The sequence below is a fragment of the Coregonus clupeaformis genome, chromosome 33, assembly GCF_020615455.1.
Source record: "Coregonus clupeaformis isolate EN_2021a chromosome 33, ASM2061545v1, whole genome shotgun sequence".
Taxonomy (NCBI): domain Eukaryota; kingdom Metazoa; phylum Chordata; class Actinopteri; order Salmoniformes; family Salmonidae; genus Coregonus; species Coregonus clupeaformis.
The window spans coordinates 8,821,891-8,839,058 of NC_059224.1; the positions used below are offsets into that span (position 1 = coordinate 8,821,891).

At 43.4% G+C, this 17,168-nt stretch overlaps 1 protein-coding gene across 1 annotated transcript in view; it reads left to right on the plus strand.

Annotated features, from left to right (window-relative positions):
* Positions 1 to 1,338: 1,338 nt before the first annotated feature.
* The window catches only part of LOC121548653 (disks large-associated protein 2-like), a 65,884-nt gene continuing 50,054 nt past the window's right edge, over positions 1,339 to 17,168 (plus strand). The window contains exons 1-2 of the mRNA XM_045210039.1: positions 1,339 to 2,485; positions 4,389 to 5,614. Coding sequence (XP_045065974.1) covers positions 1,339 to 2,485; positions 4,389 to 5,614 — 2,373 coding nt within the window. The remainder of the gene's footprint in view (positions 2,486 to 4,388; positions 5,615 to 17,168) is intronic.

Consider the following 17,168-nt stretch of genomic DNA (forward strand, 5'->3'; position numbering starts at 1 on the left):
CAGAAGGATAGCTCCCTGGTAATCTTTTTGTGGCATCATCTTGGCAATTTCCCCGCCAGTTTAACGTTTAATATTTGGTTGGTTTGGTGTGTGATACAGGATTGTTACATACACTATGTATAAAAATGAAATGTTACATTTGCCTAAATTTGGTGTATTGCTAGTGCAACTGCTATTTATCTGTCAGAATCGAAGATACCATTAGTCCTAAGCTTCTAGGTATAGTTCCAGAGGTGATGAAATATACCAATTGTCCTAAGCTTCTAGGTATAGTTCCAGAGGTCATGGAAGATACCATTAGTCCTAAGTCTTCTAGGTATAGTTTCAGATGTAATGGAAGTGGAACAGGAACAGATGTAGAGTACTATGGTTTTGTTTATTTACATTTTAGTCATTTAGCAGACGCTCTTATCCAGAGCGACTTATAGTTGGTGAGTGCATACATTATTTGTATTTATTTTTCATACTGGCCCCCCGTGGGAATCGAACCCACAACCCTGGCGTTGCAAACGCCATGCTCTACCAACTGAGCTACATCCCTGCTGGCCATTCCCTCCCCTACCCTGGACGACGCTGGGCCAATTGTGCGCCGCCCCATGGGTCTCCCGGTCGCGGCCGGCTACGACAGAGCCTGGATTCAAACCAGGATCTCTAGTGGCACAGCTAGCACTACGATGCAGTGTCTTAGACCACTGCGCCACTCAGGAGGAGTTTATGGAGGAGCTTATGGAAGAGAGGAGAGAGAGGAGATAGAGAAGAGAGGGAACTATCCTGTGGGCCTCTCCAGATCCCTAAAGCGCAGAGAATGATTAGCCTGAGTCTCTCAGCCGGGCTCAACCGGTCTTTACGGCGCTGCGCTGCGCTGGTGGCAGAGACAGAACAGCCTCTTAGCCGGGCTCAACCGGTCTTTACGATGCTGTGCTGCACTGGTGGCAGAGACAGAACAGTCTCTCAGCCGGGCTCAACCGGTCGTTACGGCGCTGCGCTGGTGGCAGAGACAGAACAGCCTCTTAGCCGGGCTCAACCGGTCGTTACGGCGCTGCGCTGGTGGCAGAGACAGAACAGCCTCTTAGCCGGGCTCAACCGGTCGTTACGGCGCTGCGCTGGTGGCAGAGACAGAACAGCCTCTCAGCTGGGCTCAACCTGTCTTTACGACGCTGCGCTGCACTGGTTGCAGAGACAGAACAGCCTCTTAGCCGGGCTCAACCGTTTTTTACACCGCTGCAGTGGTGGCAGAGACAGAACAGCCTCTTAGCTGCGCTCAACTGGTCTTTACGGCGCTGAACTGCACTGGTTGCAGAGACAGAACAGCCTCTCAGCCAGGCTCAACTGGTCTTTATGGTGCTGCACTGGTGGCAGAGACAGAACAGCCAGGCAAAGCCGGTCTTTACGGCGCTGCGCTGCACTGGTTGCAGAGACAAAACAGCCTCTCAGCCGGGCTCAACCGGTCGTTACGGCACTGCGCTGGTGGCAGAGACAAAACAGCCTCTCAGCCGGTCTTTACGGTGCTGTGCTGCAGTGGTGGCAGAGACAGAACATCCTCTCAGCCGTTCTTTACGGTGCAGTGCTGCACTGGTGGCAGAGACAGAACAGCCTCTCAGCCGGGCTCAACCGGTCTTTACGGTGCTGCGCTGCACTGGTGGCAGAGACAGAACAGCCTCTCAGCCTAGCTCAACCGGTCTTTACGGTGCTGCGCTGCACTGGTGGCAGAGACAGAACAGCCTCTCAGCCGGGCTCAACTGGTTTTTACGCCACTGGACTGGAGGCAGAGACAGAACAACCTCTCAGCCGGGCTCAACTGGTTTTTACGCCACTGGACTGGAGGCAGAGACAGAACAACCTCTCAGCCGGGCTCAACTGGTTTTTACGCCACTGGACTGGAGGCAGAGACAGAACAACCTCTCAGCCGGGCTCAACTGTTTTTTACGCCACTGGACTGGAGGCAGAGACAGAACAACCTCTCAGCCGGGCTCAACCGGTTTATACGGCGCTGCACTGGAGGCAGAGACAGAAAAGCCTCTTAACCGGGCTCATCCTGTGGTAATGGCGCTGCGCTGTGCTGGTGGCAAAGACGGAACAGCCTCTCAGCCGGGCTCAACCAGTCTTTACAGCGCTGCGCTGCACTGGTGGCAAAGACGGAACAGCCTCTCAGCCGGTCTTTACGGTGCTGTGCTGCACTGGTGGCAGAGACAGAACAACCTCTCAGCTGGGCTCAACCGGTCTTTACGGCTCTGTGCTGGTGGCAGAGACAGAACAACCTCTCAGCTGGGCTCAACCGGTCTTTACGGCTCTGTGCTGGTGGCAGAGACAGAACAGGCTCTCAGCTGGGCTCAACCGGTCTTTACGGCTCTGCACTGGTGGCAGAAACAGCCTCTCAGCCGGACTCAACCGGTTTTACAGCGCTGCGCTGGTGGCAGAGACAGAACAGCCTCTCAGCCGGACTCAACCGGTTTTACAGCGCTGCGCTGGTGGCAGAGACAGAATAGTCTTTCAGCCGGGTTCAACCGGTCTTTACAGCAAGTGAGAGTGGGGTGACCTGAGGAGTTCTGAGGTAGCGGAACGCATAAAAAAAACGTTATAGTAAAGCATTGCATGCATATCATCGCATTTGCGTAGTGGCATAGAGCAGTAGAGTAGAGGCACTTATTGAAGTTGCACACATGGGGAACATTTCTAGTAGCCTAGGATCCAGGAAAATGTTGGCCTTTTGTAAACACATTTCATGCAATTCTACGTCATTTTACATGACTGGAGACTTGGACAGAATCTTTTTTAATACCGCACAAATGATCGAAATGGCAGGCTACTTTGACACTGAAAAACAGAGAATCTGAGATCAATAAAAACGACCTTGTCTTGAATCCATCAATAGCCTAGGCCTAGGTGTGTGGAGACATATTGTAGGCTACAATATGAGGAGGAAATTATAGTCATGAAAATGCTTTCCAGTTTCACTGACTCACTCAATGATGCGCAGCTCACTCGCTGGTGATGGCCGATGTGCCAAAAGCCTATCTCTCTCTCTCTCTTTTGTAAAACAATATTTGGAAGTTGATCAAATATTTTGGTAACCTACAGTATAGAGTCTTCTCTTTTCAGCAGGAGCCATTTGCTTTCCAACCTGTGTTTTCCCTCGATTGTATTTCAGAAATGAAAGGCCTGTTTTGTCTGCGCTGTTCCCGACTGTAGCCTATTCCTTGTTATTGGGCTACAATCCACAGCTATTGATCCTCTGTCACTAAATTATAGGCCTTCTCATGGTGTAGTAGGCTATTCTGAATGATTTCATTTATTTCTGAACAGACAGCAGTAATTCTATAACTTTGGCAAATGTATTTCAATTTATCAGGGGTACTGCAGTCCTTTCAGAACCCTTCTCGTGGCTATGATTCTATAAGGAAATAACTGATGAAGTGCAACGCTGGAGAGATGAGAGTTGCAGGTTCATGTCTATCAGAGTAGAGAAAGGGAGAGAGATCATAGAAAGTCAATCTCAGTGTAGTTATGTGAGACATAATCGCGCGCTTCTCACACAGCCACGGCCACGTGTTGGTCTCAAACATAGGTTACAATGTTGCGCAAACCATAAACCCGGGCCGGCCCAATCCAAATCAACTCTTAGAATATTAGGCCAGGTTGAAAATAAATTTTTTCACATTACGTTTTTCTGTGGGAGCAGGATAATTAAATAAGAGGCAACTTGAATGAACTTTGATAGCTTTTATTCAAATTTTTACATTGCAAAAAGTGACAATTATTTTTATGCCAGGAGAGGTACCTGTTCCAGAAGGATCCGGCTCAAATGAAGCACTGCATTGGTGGCAGACACGGACAACAGCCTCTTATCTGTTTCAAATAGACCTGACACAGGAGGGAGGGGCACAGCAGGCTCCTATCCAGCTTCAATAAAGTGAATATGTTCAATATTTGATCACTCTGTTGTCGCAGAGAATTTCCCTGCATAGCAGGAAATCAAATTGGTAGTGTATTCTAAGTTTAAAAAGGCGTCAAAAATTTGCCCTAACGAAAAATGAATCAACCCCTACAAAAATGTCAATTTATTATAATCCACATAATAATTCAAATTTCCTGCTGCTTCAGGAGTGTTTTCCTGCTCTTAGAAAACTGTTCAAATTAAGATCCTACATCTGTATGTACATGAGTATATCTTCAAAGTAAATTATCAAAATCTTTATTGGATTTCATGAGATTTTAAAGAAACACTTCCCCAGCTCTTTTGCTGACGTTTTTGAAAGCAGCTGAATACATTTTTTAGATTTGGAGTTGGTACTGAACGATCACTTACTGCACCTGCATAGGGTGACTGAATGCATTTACACCAGTCTGAGCATTCATCTTATTCCTCTCTCTCTGTATGTTTCTGACAGACCAGCAGTATTCCCCTTGGTCCTGGTCTCGACACTTCGATGAAGACAGACGCCTCCCCGTCCCCCCAGCTAGGAACATGAAGGGCTTATCGGGTGGTCGCTCCCAGCACCAGATCCCCTCGCCCCACGGGCTGGACCAGTTCGACTACCCTCAAGACATCCATGGCATGGGCTACCATGGTGGTGCCTCCGACTCGCGCCACACCTCCTACCTGCTCAGCCCCACTGAGAGCTGCCCCATGGACTACCATCACCGCTACTCACCGCGCAGCTCCATTCACTCCGACTGCATGATGATGTCCCCCGTCATGATGGCGCCCTCGTCAGTCGGCATTGGCCCCATCGACCACGTTTCCAGCAGCACCTTCCCCAGAATGCACTACAGCTCCCCGTACTACGACTCGGCCACGCGGGACGACTGCGCCACCATCACCGCCTCCGCCACCTCCCATGCCGCTGCTGCCACCGCCGCTTCCGCCTTGCAGTACCAGGGCAGCGGCAAGAGCAACCGCATCCCGGCCAACCTGCTGGACCAGTTTGAGAAGCAGCTGCCCCTGCACCACGATGGCTTCCACACGCTGCAGTACCAGAGGGCGTCCACCACCACCATGGAGCAGCGCAGCGAGAGCCCCGGACGCATCCGCCACCTGGTCCACTCCGTCCAGAAGCTTTTCACGAAGTCCCATTCTCTGGAGGGATCGTCCAAGATGAACGGCACCAAGGGTGAAGGAGGAGGAGGGGGACACCACGGCGGCTCCCAACACAGCCACCACGGAGGCTCCCAACACAGCCACCACGGAGGCTCCAAGCACGGCAGCAAGCGGAGCAAGAGCAAAGAGCGCAAGGCGCACCGCTCGGGGGGTGCGGGAGGCTTCTGGAGCTCTGACGACAACCTGGACAGCGACAGCACCTACCGCACGCCCAGCGTCATGAGCCGTCACCACGGTGACTACGCCTATGCTGCCCACTGCTACCCGGACTCCATGCACCACAGTCACTTTGGGGACTTGTCCCTCAAGACCTCCAAGAGCAACAACGACGTCAAGTGCTCGGCGTGCGAGAGCATGGCCATGGCTCCGGAGGGGAAGTTTATGAAGAGGAGTTCCTGGTCCACGCTGACTGTCAGCCAGGCCAAGGAAGCTTACAGGAAGTCCTCCCTTAACCTGGATAAACCCATGATGCACACAGACCTCAAGCCCTCACTACGGGCCTGTCACTACCTGCAGGTGAGGTATGGTCAGAGCCAGGGCTCTGTGGTGTGTGTGTGTGTGCGTGTGCACACTGATACTGCTGAACAAAGATGTTGAACCTTGCCCAAAGCTTACAGTAGATTTTATGCTGTATGTGGAATAATTCAATGTAACACATGACAGAGGTAATATAATAATTTCCCAATTGATCATATCACTCATCCATATATATTACAAACAATAACAGCCATTGATCGCATTGATTATTAGAAATGACCTCCTGAGCAAAACATAATGATGGATACATCAGTCAGCCCAGTCAGTAAAACCTCCTTGATATTGAACCTGTCCTTTTCTATTCTCAGAGGAACAATTCCAGCTCCTATGTGTGAGGCCAATATACTTGATCTATGATTCCCCATTGTGAGCTGCCTGGGGGAGCTATTGTCTATTTAGATGGAGCGATCAGTTGAGGGAATCAATGTCATGGTGGAAGAGACTGTAGATAATAGGGATAGAAGCTTCCTTGGATAACCTGCCACAGGTTCTCTATCTTGTGGGCAACTCCTGCTGTTTTTCAAACACCATGGATCTTTTTCACGCACGCACGCACAGAGAGAGAGAGATATCTAAAGTAAAATACACTCACCTGACATAACACACAGCAGCAATAAATTATGTCATTTCCAGATTTGACACATTTGGGGTTTCTGACTGTTAACCTACGGACACAAGGTATAGGCTACGGCTTTCATCTTGTAATAGCTACATTTCTACCTCCAATAATGATGAATTGCAAAAAGTGTCTAACACTGCCTTGACATATGGGATCTATGTAAAGTACACTTCAATAGAAGTTGATATAGATATTATTATATTATTATTATTCAGTATTGCTCTTTGTTGCGCACTAACAATCTTCTGAGATAGTATTGCAAGATGATCAGGGATTGAGTCGAGGGTAAACGCGGTTCACAAAATAAAAGAGACGCGCAACCGGTGTTTACTGTGTGGCTTTTTATTTTGTGAATAGCGTATACCCACGTTTATTTATTTTTTTACCACAAAATCCCTAATTCTAATCTTGCAATGTCAGCAAATGTGATATCTAATGCATACATAAAGAACGTTAGGACCAGAGGTATCTACATGCATGTTGGTCTACTATACAGCGAGTGTACAAAACATTAAGAACACCTGCTCTTTCCATGACATAGACTGAATTCAGGTGAAAGCTATGGTCCCTTATTGATGTCACTTGTTAAATCCACTTCAATCAGTGTAGATGAAGGGGAGGAGACAGGTTAAATAATGAATTTTAAGCCTTGAGACAATTGAGACATGGATTGTGTATGTGTGCCATTCAGAGGATGAATAGGCAAGACAAAATATTTAAGTGCCTTTGAACAGGATGTGGTAGTATGTGTATATTCAGTGACCTAATCCTGATAGATACAGGTTGGTCTATATTCAGTGACCTAATCCTGATAGATACAGGTTGGTCTATATTCAGTGACCTAATCCTGATAGATACAGGTTAGTCTATATTCAGTGACCTAATCCTGATAGATACAGGTTGGTCTATATTCAGTGACCTAATCCTGATAGATACAGGTTAGTCTATATTCAGTGACCTAATCCTGATAGATACAGGTTAGTCTATATTCAGTGACCTAATCTTGATAGATACAGGTTAGTCTATATTCAAAGACCTAATCCTGATAGATACAGGTTAGTCTATATTCAGTGACCTAATCTTGATAGATACAGGTTGGTCTATATTCAGTGACCTAATCCTGATAGATACAGGTTAGTCTATATTCAGTGACCTAATCTTGATAGATACAGGTTAGTCTATATTCAGTGACCTAATCCTGATAGATACAGGTTAGTCTATATTCAGTGACCTAATCCTGATAGATACAGGTTAGTCTATATTCAGTGACCTAATCCTGATAGATACAGGTTGGTCTATATTCAGTGACCTAATCCTGATAGATACAGGTTAGTCTATATTCAGTGACCTAATCTTGATAGATACAGGTTAGTCTATATTCAGTGACCTAATCCTGATAGATACAGGTTAGTCTATATTCAGTGACCTAATCCTAATAGATACAGGTTAGTCTATATTCAGTGACCTAATCCTAATAGATACAGGTTAGTCTATATTCAGTGACCTAATCCTGATAGATACAGGTTAGTCTATATTCAGTGACCTAATCTTGATAGATACAGGTTAGTCTATATTCAGTGACCTAATCCTGATAGATACAGGTTAGTCTATATTCAGTGACCTAATCCTGATAGATACAGGTTAGTCTATATTCAGTGACCTAATCCTGATAGATACAGGTTGGTCTATATTCAGTGACCTAATCCTGATAGATACAGGTTAGTCTATATTCAGTGACCTAATATTGATAGATACAGGTTAGTCTATATTCAGTGACCTAATCCTGATAGATACAGGTTAGTCTATATTCAGTGACCTAATCCTGATAGATACAGGTTGGTCTATATTCAGTGACCTAATCCTGATAGATACAGGTTAGTCTATATTCAGTGACCTAATCCTGATAGATACAGGTTAGTCTATATTCAGTGACCTAATCTTGATAGATACAGGTTAGTCTATATTCAAAGACCTAATCCTGATAGATACAGGTTAGTCTATATTCAGTGACCTAATCTTGATAGATACAGGTTGGTCTATATTCAGTGACCTAATCCTGATAGATACAGGTTAGTCTATATTCAGTGACCTAATCTTGATAGATACAGGTTAGTCTATATTCAGTGACCTAATCCTGATAGATACAGGTTAGTCTATATTCAGTGACCTAATCCTGATAGATACAGGTTAGTCTATATTCAGTGACCTAATCCTGATAGATACAGGTTGGTCTATATTCAGTGACCTAATCCTGATAGATACAGGTTAGTCTATATTCAGTGACCTAATCTTGATAGATACAGGTTAGTCTATATTCAGTGACCTAATCCTGATAGATACAGGTTAGTCTATATTCAGTGACCTAATCCTAATAGATACAGGTTAGTCTATATTCAGTGACCTAATCCTAATAGATACAGGTTAGTCTATATTCAGTGACCTAATCCTGATAGATACAGGTTAGTCTATATTCAGTGACCTAATCTTGATAGATACAGGTTAGTCTATATTCAGTGACCTAATCCTGATAGATACAGGTTAGTCTATATTCAGTGACCTAATCCTGATAGATACAGGTTAGTCTATATTCAGTGACCTAATCCTGATAGATACAGGTTGGTCTATATTCAGTGACCTAATCCTGATAGATACAGGTTAGTCTATATTCAGTGACCTAATATTGATAGATACAGGTTAGTCTATATTCAGTGACCTAATCCTGATAGATACAGGTTAGTCTATATTCAGTGACCTAATCCTGATAGATACAGGTTAGTCTATATTCAGTGACCTAATCCTGATAGATACAGGTTAGTCTATATTCAGTGACCTAATCCTGATAGATACAGGTTAGTCTATATTCAGTGACCTAATCCTGATAGATACAGGTTAGTCTATATTCAGTGACCTAATCCTGATAGATACAGGTTAGTCTATATTCAGTGACCTAATCCTGATAAGATACAGGTTAGTCTATATTCAGTGACCTAATCCTGATAAGATACAGGTTAGTCTATATTCAGTGACCTAATCCTGATAAGATACAGGTTAGTCTATATTCAGTGACCTAATCCTGATAGATACAGGTTAGTCTATATTCAGTGACCTAATCCTGATAGATACAGGTTAGTCTATATTCAGTGACCTAATCCTGATAGATACAGGTTAGTCTATATTCAGTGACCTAATCCTGATAGATACAGGTTAGTCTATATTCAGTGACCTAATCCTGATAAGATACAGGTTAGTCTATATTCAGTGACCTAATCCTGATAAGATACAGGTTAGTCTATATTCAGTGACCTAATCCTGATAAGATACAGGTTAGTCTATATTCAGTGACCTAATCCTGATAGATACAGGTTAGTCTATATTCAGTGACCTAATCCTGATAGATACAGGTTAGTCTATATTCAGTGACCTAATCCTGATAGATACAGGTTAGTCTATATTCAGTGACCTAATCCTGATAAGATACAGGTTAGTCTATATTCAGTGACCTAATCCTGATAAGATACAGGTTAGTCTATATTCAGTGACCTAATCCTGATAAGATACAGGTTAGTCTATATTCAGTGACCTAATCCTGATAGATACAGGTTAGTCTATATTCAGTGACCTAATCCTGATAGATACAGGTTAGTCTATATTCAGTGACCTAATCCTGATAGATACAGGTTAGTCTATATTCAGTGACCTAATCCTGATAAGATACAGGTTAGTCTATATTCAGTGACCTAATCCTGATAGATACAGGTTAGTCTATATTCAGTGACCTAATCCTGATAAGATACAGGTTGGTCTATATTCAGTGACCTAAGCCTGGTAGAAGCAGAGGACTCAGCGGTAGGACAGTGATTGAGAAACGCTGGGCTCTAGATTAAATGTTGTGTGTCTCATCCGTCAGCTTCAGCCATCACCTGCTTCTTCCAGGGGGAAGTCATTATACTAACAAGATCCGATAAGTGTCTGCTGCACCTGCTGTAGAAACGGCGAGACCACATCAAGACGATGAGGTGAAGCCTGTTGTGTAATAAAGTGTTACATTAGGCCAAAGGAGAGGGTTTGATTGCATTACTTTCACTCCAGGCCTTACTGTTGCTTCAGTCGCCCATCCTTCTGTATTATTGTGGGAGTGATTTCCCCCACAATATAGGCATTGGTTGAAGCTCAATGTTAAATTAAAATATCCCTACCGTCATATCTAAACCAATATGACACCAATCTAGATGAAAATTCGTAAATCAACTTGATTGGAGGTACACAATACACTCCCCGCCTCTCATCATGAGCCGTCCGGCTGTTACCGAGAACCAAATACCAGATTTCTTAACATGGTCGTTAGCAATTGAGTTTTAAGAGTATTCTCTGCACCTACCTAGCTCAAATTCGAGACATCGGATTGAAACATTTCGAATTAACTAAGTTTGTAGGTGCAACAATTGTAATGAAATGTATAATTTATTGCTGTCACGTGCTCATTTCTGATCATTAAGAACCAACAATGTGCTACCTTTTTGTATCATTTCTGACAATGCTAACATCTTTTCAGCTGAATCTCAGAGTTCAATAACTGGGACCAACAACTCGGTTGCTGCGCAACAGCAGCAGCTAGCTAGTAGCATGCTAGCAGCTGTAGCTAGCTAGCTAACACCAGTCAGATGAGAAGCAAGCTACAAGCATAGGAACGGAAGTTAGCTAGACAGGTATATTTAGCTATGGAGGGTTTTTCATATGGCTGAAGTCATCTGTGTAAACTAAATCAGAGCACAAACACATAAGATAGCGAACATCCTTGGCTGCTATTATAGCCAGTTAGCTAGCCAACTAGCCAGTAGTTACAAGCCAACGAGACTATACCAATGTTGAGAATATATCCTAGCTGGAGACTCTTATCTCCCTCACTAACTATAAGCATCAGTTATCAGAGCACCTTACCGATCACTGCACCTGTACACAGCCCATCTGAAATTAGCCCACCCAACTACCTCATCCCTATATTGTTATTTATTTTGCTAATTTGCACCCCAGTATCTCTATTTGCACATCTATCATTCCAGTGTTAATACTAATTGTAATTATTTTGCACTATAGCCTATTTATTGCCTTACCTCCATAACGTGCTACATTTGTACACACTGTATATATATTTTTTCTGTTGTATTTTTGACTTTATGTTTTGTTTTACCCCATATGTAACTCTGTGTTGTTGTTTTTATCGCACTGCTTTGCTTTATCTTGGCCAGGTCGCAGTTGTAAATGAGAACTTGTTCTCAACTGGCTTACCTGGTTAAATAAAGGTGAAATAAATAAATAAATAAAATAAATCCTACTTACTTAGCTAGCTAGCTAAGTAAAGTGCATAGTCAACACCAAACCTTGGGAAACTGCCATGCTGCTAACTTATATTAGAGTGCATTCGGAAAGTATTCAGACCCTTTGATTTTTTCCACATTTTGTTACGTTACAGCCTTATTCTAAAATTGATTAAATTGTTTTTTCCCCTCATCAATCTACACACAATACCCCATAATGACAAAGCAAAAACAGGTTTTTTGAATTTTTTGCGAATGTATTAAAAAAGTCTGGGCTCTTGCTGGGCCACTCAAGGACATTGAGACTTGTCCTGAAGCCACTCCTGCATTGTCTTGGCTGTGTGACTTAGGGTCGTTGTCCTGTTGGAAGGTGAACATTTGCCACAGTCTGAGATCCTGAGCGCTCTGGAGCAGGTTTTCATCAAGGATCTCTCTGTATTTTGCTCTGTTAATCTTTTCCTCAATCCTGACTAGTCTCTCAGTCCCTGCCGCTGAAAAACATCCCCATAGCATTATGCTGCCACCACCATGCTTCACCGTAGAGATGGTGCCAGGTTTCTTCCAGACTTGATGCTTGGCATACAGGCCAAAGAGTTCAATCTTGGGTTCATCAGACCAGATAATCTTGTTTCTCATGGTCTGAGAGTCCTTTAGGTGCCTTTTGGCAAACTCCAAGCGGGCTGTGATGTGCCTTTTACTAAGGAGTGGCTTCCGTCTGGAAAACTACCATAAAGGCCTGATTGATGGAGTGCTGCAGAGATGGTTGTCTTTCTGGAAGGTTCTCAAATCTCCACAAAGGAACTCTGAAGCTGTGTCAGAGTGACCATCGGGTTCTTGGTCATCTCCCTGACTAAGGCCCTTCTCCCCCGATTGCTCAGTTTCGTCGGCAGCCAAGCTCTAGGAAGAGTCTTGATGGTACCAAACTTCTTCAATTTAAGAATGATGGAGGCCACTGTGTTCTTGGAGACCTTCAATGCTGCAGAAATGTTTTGGAACCCTTCCCCAGATCTGTGCCTCGATTAAATCCTGTCTCGGAGCTCTACGGACAATTCCTTCAACCGTATGGCTTGGATTTAGCTGTGACATGCACTGTCAACTGTGGGACCTTACGTAGACAGGTGTGTGCCTTTCCAAATCATGTCCAATCAATTTAATTTACCACAGGTGGACTCCAATCAAGTTTTAGAAACATCTCAAGGATGCACCTGAGCTCAATTTCGAGTCTCATAGCAAAGGGTGTGAATACTTATGTAAATCTGTTCCCGGACCCCCTGTAGTGAAAATCACTGCTTTAGAGAGATAGCAATGTTGCCATTAGCTAGCAAAGTTCATCACAAATAGTTAGCTAAAAGTTGGTGCTGTCCCCTCAATCTTAGCTAGCTAGCTAAAGTTATACAGCATCAAAAGTCAATCTGGTGACATGAAAATGATGACAAAAGGTTTTCCTACTAATTATTTGCCTACTGTTGATTTGTCATTATGTGTCCAAGCCACAGAAATACACTTTAGAGTAAATCTTTATCAGCGCCTAATGAGAATGCGTTGAGTAGAATGCTCAGTTGGACATTTGTCCTAAAACAAACGTTCAAAACAATATTGTGACGAAACTTACAACCCATGAATAGGGCCGGTTTAGATGATTACATAGTGAGGTTTGCATCTGTTTTCAAAAATACTACAATTCAAGAAACAAAGGTAAAACCTTCAACTACTGTTATTTTATCAAATGGCCAATCAGTGAATCTGACCAATACAGTATTACACCGATATTGAGGCAGCAAATGTGTTTTGATGGGATAGTCTGGAGCCTGGTAGAGAGGTTGACTGGGCTGAATCTGACGTTTCTATCCTATCCATCCATCCACATGGCTTTTGAAGTTTTAGACCAAGTATTCTCAGTAACACATCTGAAGGTCAAGCTGGTGTCCCCTGGTGATTTGCACCAGTCATTGTAACAAATTATATCCCCAGGGCCTAAACACCCCAGCATCCATGTGCTTAGAGAGCGTGACACACCCATCCCTGGTCTGTCTGTGTGTGTGTGTGTGTGTGTCTGTGTGCGTGCCATGCAGCGTTATGGAGACGGATTAGGGTAATGGTCTGCATCCCTCTCCGGTGGGCGTGCTTCAACATCTGGCCGCCTTACATGCACCCAGTAAATGTAATGAATAAGCTGTCAAGACTCCGGCTCAGGCATTACATATATACTTTTCCCTGAGTGCTCGCTGGGCTGAGTGCTCGTCACACTCAATAAAGTTTGATGAAATGGCTTCTTCTGTTCGGTGGTCATCTTGTGTCTTTAGCACAGTTCAGGCACAGGTGGCAGGACTTTGATTCTTTTCCATTAGAGACCTGGGGTGCCTGTGGCGTTGGCTTTTTTCTCATTTATCTTATTAATGCAATGTTATGGTTTACATTTTTACTATGAGAATTATTACACCCACACAACTGGAAACTCCCTCCCTTCCTCTACGGTTAAACAGTCTGTTGTTTAAGGGAGCACACCCAATGTATTAGATGGTGGGGACACAGCTACTGTACAAACATTTCTAAATGATCAAATGCAACTTTTCTTACTAATGATAAGAAAAGCTATTCTCTCAATGTGGGTCAAACTATTCTGAGCATTTTAGTGTTCAGCATTCAAGATAGTCCATCTTAGCCTCCTATCAACTTTTAACTCACCTGTCTATGGGTGTTGATAAAATGTTTACCAACTAATGACACCAGAACTTTTCTAGCCTAGTCGGACCGAGTGGCACCTCTTCTTTCAGGTGTAACAACATCCACTCAGAGAAGAGACAGGGGAATGCTAATGAGCTAGCGCTGGGCTTTCATGAGCGACGCCTGCCTTGTTAACCGCTGGCCCAGCTGATCAAAGACAACGCATTAGGAGAAAGAATAATACCTTTGCTTTATTGCTGTCTTTAAGCAGGATTAATTTAGTTTCCACCCAATCACTGTATTTTTATTCAACGCTCTCTTGTGGGAACAGAGAAACGCACAAACAGCAGATTAGTGTGCATGATGGTTTTGCTGATAGAGCTTTGAAGTGAAGATATAAGCAAGCCAGCTAATTATCATGTTGGCTTGCCAAGTCAGGCAATGCTGAGGAGATTAGAGTTATTTTTATTTTTTTAGCTTAGCCTCTTTGCTCTCTTGTTAAGCAGTTTGACACAACAACATGTCCGCTTAGATCACAACAGCAGTCTGTCTGTCAATTGCCCTTTGACCCAACCTGGCTTTGCATTGGTTTAGGAAGTGTTCATCAGTATTCACCTTGTAAGTATATAGCTACATTGAATTTGATTTTCCTGATGAATGTTTTTATTTGCTGTATCCCTCCCTCACTAAAGGCAACACTGTACTTGAGAGGTACAGGTACAGTTGAAGTCGGAAGTTTACATACGCCTTAGCCAAATACATTTAAACTCAGTTTTTCACAATTCCTGACATTTAATCCTAGTAAAAATTCCCTGTCTTAAGTCAGTTAGGATCACCACTTTATTTTAAGAATGTGAAATGTCAGAGTAATAGTAGAGATAATTATTTATTTCAGCTTTTATTTATTTCATCACATTCCCAGTGGGTCAGAAGTTTACATACACTCAATTAGTATTTGGTAGCATTGCCTTTAAATTGTTTAACTTGGGTCAAACATTTCGGGTAGCCTTCCACAAGCTTCCCACAATAAGTTGGGTGAATTTTGGCCCATTCCTCCTGACAGAGCTGGTGTAACTGAGTCAGGTTTGTAGGCCTCCTTGCTCGCACACGCTTTTTCAGTTCTGCCCACAAATGTTCTATAGGATTGAGGTCAGGGCTTTGTGATGGCCACTCCAATACCTTGACTTTGTTGTCCTTAAGCCATTTTGCCACAACTTTGGAAGTATGCTTGGGCTCATTGTCCATTTGGAAGACCCATTTGAGACCAAGCTTTAACTTCCTGACTGATGTCTTGAGATGTTGCTTCAATATATCCATATAATTGTCCTTCCTCATGATGCCATCTATTTTGTGAAGTGCACCTGTCCCTCCTGCAGAAAAGGACCCCCACAGCATGATGCTGCCACCCCCGTGCTTCACGGTTGGGATGGTGTTCTTCGGTTTGCAAGCAACCCCCTTTTTCCTCCAAACATAATGATGGTCATTATGGCCAAACAGTTCTATTTTTGTTTCATCAGACCAGAGGATGTTTCTCCAAAAAGTACGATCTTTGTCCCCATGTGCAGTTGCAAACCGTAGTCTGGCTTTTTTATGGTGGTTTTGGAGCAGTGGCTTCTTCCTTGCTGAGCGGTCTGTCAGGTTATGTCAATATAGGACTTGTTGTACTGTGGATATAGATACTTTTGTACCTGTTTCCTCCAGCATCTTCACAAGGTCCTTTGCTGTTGTTCTGGGATTGATTTGCACTTTTCACACTAAAGTACGTTCATCTCTAGGAGACAGAACCCGTCTCCTTCCTGAGCGGTATGACGGCCGCGTGGTCCCATGGTGTTTATACTTGCGTACTATTGTTTGTACAGATGAACGTGGTACCTTCAGGCGTTTGGAAATTGCTCCCAAGGATGAACCAGACATGTGGAGGTCTGCAGTGTGTTTTCTGAGGTCTTGGCTGATGTCTTTTGATTTTCCCATGATGTCAAGCAAAGAGGCACTGAGTTTGAAGGTAGGCCTTGAAATACATCCACAGGTACACCTCCAATTGACTCAAATGATGTCAATTAGCCTTTCAGAAGCTTCTAAAGCCATGACATCATTTTCTATACTTTTCCAAGCTGTTTAAAGGCACAGTCAATTTAGTGCATGTAAACTTCTGACCCACTGGAATTGTGATAGAGTGAATTATAAGTGAAATAATCTGTCGGAAAAATTACTTGTGTCATGCACAAAGTAGATGTCCTAACTGACTTGCCAAAACTATAGTTTGTTAACAAGAAATTTGTGGAGTGGTTGAAAACAAGTTTTAATGACTCCAACCTAAGTGTATGTAAACTTCCGACTTCAACTGTATGTGTAGCACATGGCATCCCTACTGCCTTTCTGAGACATAGAGTTATTGTTGTTCCGGATTCAGAAATGCCTTGTCTTTACTGGGTCAGTGGTATTGACAGTGATTATTGAGTATGTTGTGGAACAGTGAGGAAGGTTGTGCATTCACTTTATCCCATTTGCACCTTCCTGTAGGATCCGTACCACCTCTTCTCTGAAGTTACGTGACCAGATGTTATTTTTCTCTATTCAGCCTATATGCTAGAAAGGAGCCATTTGTAGATCAGGTTTATGTCCACCGATGGCTGCATTTAATATCGCTATAAAATAAACAAAATTGAGTAAAATAAGGAATCTTATAACCTCTTATACCCATCCTATCATTTACATTTACATTTACGTCATTTAGCAGACGCTCTTATCCAGAGCAACTTACAAATAGGTGCATTCACCTTATAGCCAGTGGGATAACCACTTTACAATGTTTTTTTTTTAAACTATCCTAGTAAGGAGGAGAGAGAGAAGGAGAGATAGACGTAAACGTTACCTCCAGGAACAGAAAACTCAACAATCATCAAACTCTGCTCTCTCTGATAGCAGCCCAGGGACT